Source organism: Lipotes vexillifer, unplaced genomic scaffold, assembly GCF_000442215.2.
Source record: "Lipotes vexillifer unplaced genomic scaffold, Lipotes_vexillifer_v1.1 scaffold400, whole genome shotgun sequence".
Lineage (NCBI taxonomy): Eukaryota > Metazoa > Chordata > Mammalia > Artiodactyla > Lipotidae > Lipotes > Lipotes vexillifer.
This window is the reverse complement of record NW_006786594.1, coordinates 460,570-470,781: the sequence shown is the minus strand read 5'-3', so window position 1 is coordinate 470,781 and position 10,212 is coordinate 460,570. Positions and strand designations below refer to the sequence as shown.

At 38.9% G+C, this 10,212-nt stretch overlaps 1 protein-coding gene across 1 annotated transcript in view; it reads left to right on the top strand.

The window, feature by feature from the left end:
* SLC16A1 (solute carrier family 16 member 1) overlaps positions 1-10,212 on the top strand; it is a 32,987-nt gene that overhangs the window by 10,284 nt on the left and 12,491 nt on the right. Inside the window, exon 2 of the mRNA XM_007459046.1 lies at positions 9,275-9,535. Coding sequence (XP_007459108.1) covers positions 9,319-9,535 — 217 coding nt within the window. The 5' untranslated portion in view covers positions 9,275-9,318. The remainder of the gene's footprint in view (positions 1-9,274; positions 9,536-10,212) is intronic.

Here is a 10,212-nt window from a genome sequence, read left to right as displayed (position 1 = left end):
CGGTCTCAGCTACTGCGCCACCAGGGAAGCCCTCTTTTTTTTTAAAGTATGATACAGCCATAGAGTATTTAGCAAATAGTTCATCTCTCTTCAAGGGTAGTATGTATAATTTCTTGTAATGTTGGTTGGATTTACCCTGATTGATAAGGGAGATTCAAACTGTTGGAAGTTTACAAAACCAAGTTTACATTTTTTTAAGTTCTTTGTATGCCATTTGATCAGAATCATGCATTTCAAAACTGCCGAGTGTTTGCCTAACCAGTTAGAGTAGTTTTATATTTCTCCTTTTGAAACTGCACACCTCAGACTGGGACTCAAACCCAATTGTACCTCTCAGCTGGGACTTGAACCCACAAGCTCTGGCTCAGGAGGGTACTCAAATCCACAGTCTCTCAACTGAAACCACGCACCTGGTCCTAGGACTTAATGAAGCTGAGGTTTTTTATGTCTCGGTGCAGAAGGAATTCAGCAAGAGGCAAAGTGATAGGCAAGAAGTAGATTTATTAAATATAGAATGCTTGGAAGGACACAAGCAGGCAGGCAAGAGGCTCTGCTCCAGAACTAAGTGGGAAAGCAGGTTTATTTAAGGAGATACACACTCCGTAGACAGAGTGTGGGCCATTTCAGAAGGTGAGAAGCCCTGGGAGACACACATTCCATAGACAGAATGTGGTCCATCTCAAAAGGCAAGAGTAGCCCTGGGAGATACGCACTCTACAACACACTCCACAGAGCGTGGCCCATCTCAGAAGGTGAGAGCAGCCCTGGGTTATGGGGTTGTTAGTTTTTATGGGCCTGGGTAATGTCATAGGCTAACCAGTGGGAGGATTATTCCAATTATTTGGGTGGGAAGGGGCAGGGATTTCCAGGAATTGGGCCACTGCCCATTTTTTGGCCTTTTATGGTCGGCCTCAGAACTGTCATGGTGCCTGTGGGTGTGTCATGTAGCATGTGCTAATGTATTACAGTGAGCATATAATGATGCTCCAGGCCCACTGGAAGTTGAATCTTCCGCCATCTTTGGCCTAATCAGTTTTTGTCCTGAATGGCTATGACATTCTTTTAAAAGTTGTGCCCTGGGCATTCCCTGGTGGTCCAGTGGTTAGGACTCGGGGCTTTCACTGGCAGTACCCAGGTTTGATCCTTGGTCAGGAAACTTAGATCTTAACAGCAAAAAAAAAAAAAAAAAAGGTTGTGCCCTGCCACCTTCCCTCCTGTCTCATTTTCATTAGTACCTTCTGCTTGTTTGTGGGGTTTTTTTTTTAATTTGTTTTTTGTTTTCTTCATTTTATTCAATTTCAAAATGGAAAAGAAGGCAAAAGAAGGAAATATCCTAGACCTTGAATCATGTGATTCACCTCGGGGCAAGTGGTTCTGAAAGCCATGAAGCTGGACTAAGTCCAGTTATAAAGAGCAGTAAATTAGCTACTTCAGCACCAATAGCTTCAGTAAATCAGCCTTTCTGCATTTGAATGTGTCCATGTGAGGTTTTTTTAAATTTATTTATTTATTTTTGGCTGCATTGGGTATTCATTGCTCTGCTCGGGCTTTCTCTATTTGCGGCGACCTGGGGCTACTCTTCATTGTGGTGCGCAGGCTTCTCATTGCGGGTGGAGCATGGGCTGTAGGTGCGCGGGCTTCAGTAATTTTGGCTCATGGGCTCAGTAGTTGTGGCACGTGAGCTCTAGAGCGCAGGCTCAGTAGTTGTGGCGCACGGGTTTAGTTGCTCCGGGGCATGTGGGATATTCCCGGACCAAGGCTCGAACCTGTGTCCCCTGCATTGGCAGGTGGCTTCCTAAGCACTGTGCCACCAGGAAATTTCCTCCATGTGAATTTGGAACCTAAAACTGGTCTACACTTAGTAACAAATTCTTTTCAGATAATTGACTTCAGATGCTTTCTGCTTCTTTTAAGTTCACATACTGGCCATTGCCATTTTAGGAAATGCCAGTGGCTTTGTTTTAAATGTTGATGGAGAAAAGTATAGAGAACATAATGAATACTATTTCCAACTATTCTGGAGTAGGGGCAGAGCATGTGGGGTAGGAGGTCAACTTTGGTTTTCCAGGTGTTTACTTGCACAATTCCTGAGACTTATGAGAAAAGGAGAGAAATCAGAAAATCTAGAAGGTGGTTCTTGTCACCACCATCATTGTTAAGAAAAGTTAGGGTTATTTATTGTTTCCCATTGTTCTTTATCACTTTTTTTTTTTGGACAGGCAGGTACCTCCTTTAATTCTTTTTTTAAAAAATATCTTTATTGGAGTATAATTGCTTTACAGTGTTGTGTTAGTTTCTGCTGTACAACAAAGTGAATTAGCTATATGTATACAATATATCCCCATATCCCCTCCCTATTGAGCCTCCCTCCCACCCTCGCTGTCCCAGCCCTCTAGGTCACAAAGCACCAAGCTGATCTCCCTGTGCTATGCAGCAGCTTCCCACTAGCTATCTATTTTACATTTGGTAGTGACAAAGGAGGCAAGAATATACAATGGAGAAAAGATAGCCTCTTCAACAAGTGGTGCTGGGAAAACTGGACAGCTACATATAAAATTAGAACACTCCCTAACACCATACACAGAAATAAACTCAAAATGGATTAAAGACATAAATGTAAGGCCAGACACTATAATACTCTTAGAGGAAAACATAGGCACAACACTATGACATAAATCACCACAAGATCCTTTTTGACCCACCTCCTAGAGTAATGGAAGTAAAATTTTAAAAAAACAAATGGGAACTAATGAAACTTAAAAGCTTTTGCACAGCAAAGGAAACCATAAAAAAGACAACCCTCAGAATGTGAGAAAATATTTGCAAACAAAGCAACTGACAAAGGATTAATCTCCAAAATATACAAGCAGCTCATGCAGCCCAATATCAAAAAACCAAACAACCCAATCCAGAAATTGGCGGAAGACCTAAACAGACATTTCTCCAAAGTAGACATACAGATTGCCAACAAACACATGAAAAGATGCTCAACATCACTAATCATTAGAGAAATGCAAATCAAAACTACAATGAGGTATCATCTCACACTGGTCAGAATGGCCATCATCAAAAAATCTAGAAACAATAAATGCTGGAGAGGGTGTGGAGAAAAGGGAACCCTCCTGCACTGTTGGTGGGAATGCAAATTGATACAGCCACTATGGAGAACAGTATGGAGCTTCCTTAAAATACTAGGGCTTCCCTAGTGGCGCAGTGGTTGGGAGTCCACCTGCCGATGCAGGGAATGTGGGTTTGTGCCCCGGTCTGGGAGGATCCCGTGTGCCACGGAGCGGCTGGGCCCGTGGGCAATGGCTGCTGGGCCTGCGCATCTGGAGCCTGTGCTCCGCGGCGGGAGAGGCCACAGCAGTGAGAGGCCCGCGTACCGCAAAAAATAAAAAAAAAAAACTAAACTAAAAAAAACTAAAAGTAGAACCACCATATGACCCCGCAGCCCCACTACTGGGCATATACCCTGAGAAAACTGTAATTCAAAAAGATACATGTACCACAGTGTTCATTGCAGCACTATTTACAATAGACAGGACATGGAAGCAACCTAAGTGTCCATTGACAGATGATAAAGATGTGGCACATATATGCAATGCAATATTACTCAGCCATAAAAAGGAACAAAATTGACTTATTTGTAATGAGGTGGATGGACTTAGAGTCTGTTATACAGAGTGAAGTAAGTCAGAAAGAGAAAAACAGATACCATATGCTAACGCACATATATGGAATCTAAAAAAACGGTACTGATGAACCTAGTGGCAGGACAGGAATAAAGACGCAGACATAGAGAACGGATTTGAGGACACAGGGTGGGAAGGGGAAGCTGGGACTAAGAGAGTAGCGTTGACATATGTACCCTATCACTTTTTTAAAAAATCTTCCTGGGCTTCCCTGGTGGCGCAGTGGTTGAGAGTCCGCCTGCCGATGCAGGAGACGCGGGTTCGTGCCCCGGTCTGGGAAGATCCCACATGCCGCGGAGTGGCTGGGCCCGTGAGCCATGGCTGCTGAGCCTGTGCATCTGGAGCCTGTGCTCCGCAATGGGGGAGGCCACAACAGTGAGAGGCCCACGTACCGCAAAAAAAAAAAAAAAAAATCTTCCTGTCGCTTTCAGGCAAATACTAGAGAGTCATAAAATAATAGCTAAGCTAATAGGAAGGCTACTGTGCACGTAAGGTTTAAAATATTAAACTTTAATCTCTTTTAGCCTCTGGACTTGAGTATTCCTTCTTCTCAGTGGGGCTCTGAATACTGTGACAGGGGGCCTGCTCACATAATTTACTTTCTGAATGAACCCTTTTGTTTATAGCTGAGATTTGGTCAGTTTAAAAGAAAATAGTGTGTTTAGATAATGATATTACACACTTTCTGTTAGGTACCATCAGAATTTTTAAGTTAGGAAGGACAGCCATTTGTTGGATGGTGGCAGAACTGTGTTGAATCCACGTCTGGTTTTTTGAAGTGTTCTTTTGAAATTTGGATACTCTTGTTTCTTATACTTTTTATGTCCTAATGAATGTTTTTAAAGCTTCTTGAAGTTTTAAATCTTAAGTTTTATGCTATGGAATAAGGTATTATTAACTTGATGAGGCATGTCTTAGAGACTAAAAATTGTAACTGCTGTAACTAACTGGGACAAATCAGGCAGCGAAGCTCAAAGTTTAATCACGTCCAGCACGTATTAGCCGTTGGAGTCAGAGCTTGATGTGTTAAGCAGCTCTACCGTCTGTGTGTGGGTGTCTCTCTCCATGTGTGCAAACATTCTGAGGCAAAGTAATCTTTTTAGTGGTTCTTTGATTGAAAATTTTCAAGTGCTTTTCTCTTTTTTCATAATTAGATGAAGGAAAAACTCAAAATTAATGCCCGGAGCTGTTCTGTTTAACATAATTTTAGCATCCAGACTGTTTCCTTCAGCAGAACTGAGCTGTTAAATAGCTTTTATTTATATTCGTTCCAGTAGAAATTTAAGGGAGCTTCAACATGTAAATATTTTTGTCCCACCTGAATCATAGGTAAGTGAAATGCCCTAGGACGAGGTCTTTACTCTTTCAACTGGGTTATATTTTTAATGGAATTATTCTCCAGATTCTCAGATTCAGATACCCATAACTAAAAATCGTCTCTCCTGAGAATAGAGGCCTGAGGTCTTCTGCTTCTCCTTTTCTAATTTGCTTTATCCAAAAGCCCTTAGATCCACTGCACAAGGGAAGTATAGCTCTCATTTATCCCAGTTCTTACTGTGATTCACTGCCACAGGCTGTAAAAATCTCTGGGGCCCCCAAAGGAGGGAACATTCCAGAATACATAGTCCCAGAGAGAAAGAGTCTCATGACGGGTTAAGCAGAAATGTTGGAAAAGGTAGGACCTTATTCCATCTGGACAACCCACATCCAGTTGGAGTCTCAGAGGAGTGGAAAGAGGGAATGGTGAAGAATCAATATTTGAGTATATGGTGGCTGAGAGTTTTTCAAAATTGATGGGAATTCTGTTTTGTCGGTGTGATTATCTGTTAGTTTTAGAATCTGTGTTTTCTCAATAGTGTTTTTTTAAGATTTTTCTCTGGCTTGTTAGATTTCCTTAAACTGTAGTTCATATTATTCATCAAGTCTGAAACATACTTAGCCATTAACTCTTGAAAATTGTCTCTAACCTACTTTCTTTGTTCTCTTCTTCCAAAGTCCCATTAGATGTTTGCCAGATCCTCCCATTCTAAACTCCATGTTTCTAAACCTTTCTCCTAGCTTCAGAATAAAGGTCTCCCTGAATTTTATTTTCTTCAAACCTATCCTCCAGTTCATTGTGTTTCTTCCCAGCTCTGTTCAGTCTGCTGGTTAACCTATTAATTTTGTTGAATATACTTTTCATTTCTAGAAGTTCTGTTTCAAATTAACTAGTCTTTTTATAGTATTTTGTGTGTGTGTGTGTGTGTGTGTGTGTTTTCATTTAATGCCTTATTTCATGCTTTTAATCATTTTAAGTATCCATATCCAATGTTCTGGCTGTGTTGGATTGGTTTTACTTCACTCATGATTAATTGATTCTTGGTGTGTTTTGAAAATTTAGATTGTCAGCTTAAACTTGGCAGAGCTTTGTCTGTGGGAAATCTTTGCTAGCAAAATCAAACAAACATATCTCTGGAAGAACAGTGGAGGTTTCCCACAGATGTTCCCATGCCAAGCATAAGCTCACACAGGCCTGTAGTTGTGAATTCTCAGAAGAGAGTCTTCTCTCCTCTTCTTTGTCCTCTTCCTTTTCCTATTCTTTCTTTTAACCATCCAGATAGGCAAGACAGAGGAATTTGCCTGCCATCTTCTTTTCCTTCTGTATTATCTCCCTGTGCCACCAGAGTTCATCCTCCTTGCCACTGTCCTTGATTATATTTTTTGTTTTGATCAGCTGTATTGAGGTATGATTCACATACAATAAAATGTGCCAATTTAAGATGTATAATTTGATGAATAATTACTGCCACAACCATTAATAATACAGCATTTCCATGACCAAAATCAAGTTCTCTTGAAACCCCTTTGCAGTCAGCCTCCTCTCCCCAACCTCCAATCTGTTTTCTAGTACTATAATTTTGCCTTTACTAAAACTTAATGTAGGCTCATGTCTAGCTTTTTTCCACTTAACATAATGCATTTGTGATTTATCCATGTTCTTTCATGTGTTGGTAGTTGGTTCCTTTTTATTGCTGAGTAATGTTCCATTGTATGGCTATACCATGATTTGTTTATCCATTTGTTTATGGACATTTGGGTTTTCAGTTTGCGCCATTATGAATAAAGCTACTAGAGAATTCTTATATACGTCTTTGTGAAGATCTATATTTTCTTTTCTCTTGGATAATACCTAGAAATGACCGGGTCACATGTTAAATGTATATTTAACTTCATAAGGAGCTACCAAAATGTTTTCCAACTTGGCTGTATCATTTTGATTTACCACCAGCAATACAGGAGTTCCGTTTGCTTCATATCCTTACCAAGTGTTGGTATTATCAGTCTGAAATTTGGTCATTCTAATAGAGATATATTAGTATCTCTATTAGGATTTTAATTTATATTTCACAAACGAATAACAATTTTTAGCATTTTTTCATGTACTTCTTAGGTAAAGTATCTTTTCAAATCTTTTGCACATTTTTTAATTGTGTTGTTTGTCTTTTTGCTATTAAGCCATAAAAGTTCTTTTCATATTCTGGACATGTCTTTTCTTGGATATATGATTTGTATATATTTTCTCCCAATCTGTAGCTTGAAATTCAATTTATGAAATTCAATTTATTATACTTTGTGTGTGTGTGTGGCTGTGTTGGGTCTTCGTTGCTGCACGCAGGCTTTCTCTAGTTGGCAGCGAGCGGGGGCTACTCTTCATTGCAGTGCGTGGGCTTCTCATTGCGGTGGCTTCTCTTGTTGCAGAGCACGGGCTCTAGGCACGTGGGCTTCAGTAGTTGTGGTGCACACGCTCTAGAGCACAGGCTCAGTGGTTGTGGCGCACGGGCTTAGTTGCTCTGCAGCATGCGGGATCTTCCAGGACCAGGGCTCTAGCCCGTGTCCCCTACATTGGCAAGTGGATTCTTAACCACTGTGCCACCAGGGAAACCCCAATTTAGAAACTTTTTAATTAACATGGTGCCATGTGCCTTCAGAAATCTTTGCCTAAATTTTGATTTTTTCAAATCATAGGGGTGGGTTATCTATTTAGTTGTTTAATTTCTCAATAATATTTTGTAGTTGTCAGTGTACACATCGTACACATCAGATTTATCCCTGTTCAATTTTTTGGTCCTGTTGTAAATGTTTTGTTCAGTTTTTAATTTCAAATTCTGATTGTTCTTTGCTGGCTTATAGAGTTGATTTCTATTTATTGGTCTTGTGTCCTGAGATCTAGTTCATTTTTAGTTCTAGTACCTTTTTTTGTATATTCTTTAGAATTACCTACATAGACAATTATGTCTTCTGTGAATGAAGACAGCTTTACTTCTTCCTTTCTAGTCTTTATACCTTTTATTTCTTTTTCTTGCCTGCACAAACTGACTAGAACCTTTAGTACAATGTTGAGTAGAAATGATGAAACCTATATCCTTGCCTTTAGGGAAACTTCCCTTTGGCACTGTCTTCTTCCCACCCCTACAATGTCCATTGTCTTAAATCATATTTGAAGTGTTCAGATGGATTGGAAGGAACAGTATTTAGGAGATGACTCCTACACTATGAAATTAGGATTTGTGTTTTAGACTAAAGAATGCTGTAGCCAAGAGTGAGTTTGTCATCTGTGACCTGTATTTATTTATTGTATAATACAGTCTGAGTGGAGATAATTTGAAATGGATATGCTAACATACTGTTGTAGGATGAGTTATAGTATAGGGTGGAAGTTGGCTTTAAATAAATTAAAGGAGACCTGACCTTCATGAGAAAATAGGTAAGCCTACTATCAAACAAACATTCCCATCTTCTCCCTATTCATAATCTAACAGGAAGTTTCATTTTCTAACCTTGCTATTCATTAGTACTAGGTGGCTTCAAGAAAACGGGATAATCTTTGATTTGAAACTACCATCTTTTGACATTATAGTTCAACTTGTGAGTTCAACTGTATTGATTAGTTGTGTTGTTTAGGAGTTTAACCAAGGAAGTTAGATTAAAGGAAGCTTTTCTGAAATAATTTTCCAGGTCATTAAATGAAATTCTTATGTGTTCAGAATGATCTTTTATTTTGCAAATTGCTACATATCTAGTGAGTCAGGTACCTCCTTCCTATTACTTTTAAGTCAGCATATTAGTAAGAGAAAGTCAGTATTGTAGAATACATGGGAAAAGGGAAAAACTTATAAAGCCTGTATTAAAACCTGAAACTTTTGTAGGGTATGTGTTACGTGAATTTTGCAAGCAGATAGTCAAATAAGACATTTATTTACTTATTTAGTTATTAGTAATTTGAGGAATTATATTAACTGCTAAGACAAGAAGGCTTATTTGAAATACAAAGGCTACATTTATTGAAAAGGATTTGTTTCAGTTATGGTTTCTTAAATGGTGAGGAGCTGTTTTCCTTTAAGCTACTAAAAAATGTGGACAATATCATGTCTCTAAAGTCTCTTTTTCTGATAACGTCCTTAGAAGATAATGTATATTGGCCAAGTAACGTTGAAAAATAGTTCAGTTACTTGAGGGCTAGGTGTAAAGGGTGCTTTGTTGTTGGGAATGTTAGGTGGGAGTGTTTTATTTCTGACATTTTATTTAAATTTTGTATTGTTTAGATATTTGGATTTGAACTGCATTTTGGGATTTATCTACACTTAAAATGCCACCGGCAGTTGGAGGTCCAGTTGGATACACCCCCCCAGATGGAGGCTGGGGATGGGCAGTGGTAGTTGGAGCTTTCATTTCCATCGGCTTCTCCTATGCATTTCCCAAATCTATTACTGTGTTCTTCAAAGAAATTGAAGGTATATTCAATGCCACCACCAGTGAAGTGTCATGGATATCTTCCATCATGTTGGCTGTCATGTATGGTGGAGGTAAGTACCCACTAAGGCCTGCTGTTTTAATTTTCATTAAGCAACCAGATGCTCTGTTTTAGGTAACTTAAAAAAAAATGTTTTATTCGGTGAGGTGTTTTGAAATGGTATTTCTCAGAGTTTTATGTTTAGAGTCACACTTTTTATTCTTGTTAACAATGACAACTCTTGCTTTGTTTGCTGCACTATAGTATTCCGAAACAGAAATAAGAAATTGTGAGGATTTGTTCCAATTCCATATCATTGAACTTAAAAAAGCTCTGAGAGGGGAAAAAAATTTTTTTAAACTCTCAGAAAAATGACATGTGCACAACTTATTTTTCTTATTGCTCTCTGCTAGACTCTTGAGGTATAAATGTAAATAAAGATTTTTAAAAATTGATGTTGGGAGAATTAAAGTAAATTCAGGGCTAACCGGAATAGCACAGTTCAAAGTCTCAGGTAAAATCTTTTCATAGTGTTAGAATTAAAGAACTGGATAAAATCCTCCTTGTTTTGTTCCTTGTGATGTAATTAGTCCTAAAGCATTTCAGCTTCATCTTAAACTTAAGTTTTATCATTTTTTCCCTTTCTGTTTTCTTTGACATGTTGTGAAGGAAATGTGGAGAGTACGTTGCTTACCTTAATATCATTTAAAATACTGTGGGTTTGTTTGTTTGTTTGCCTTGGAACATCAA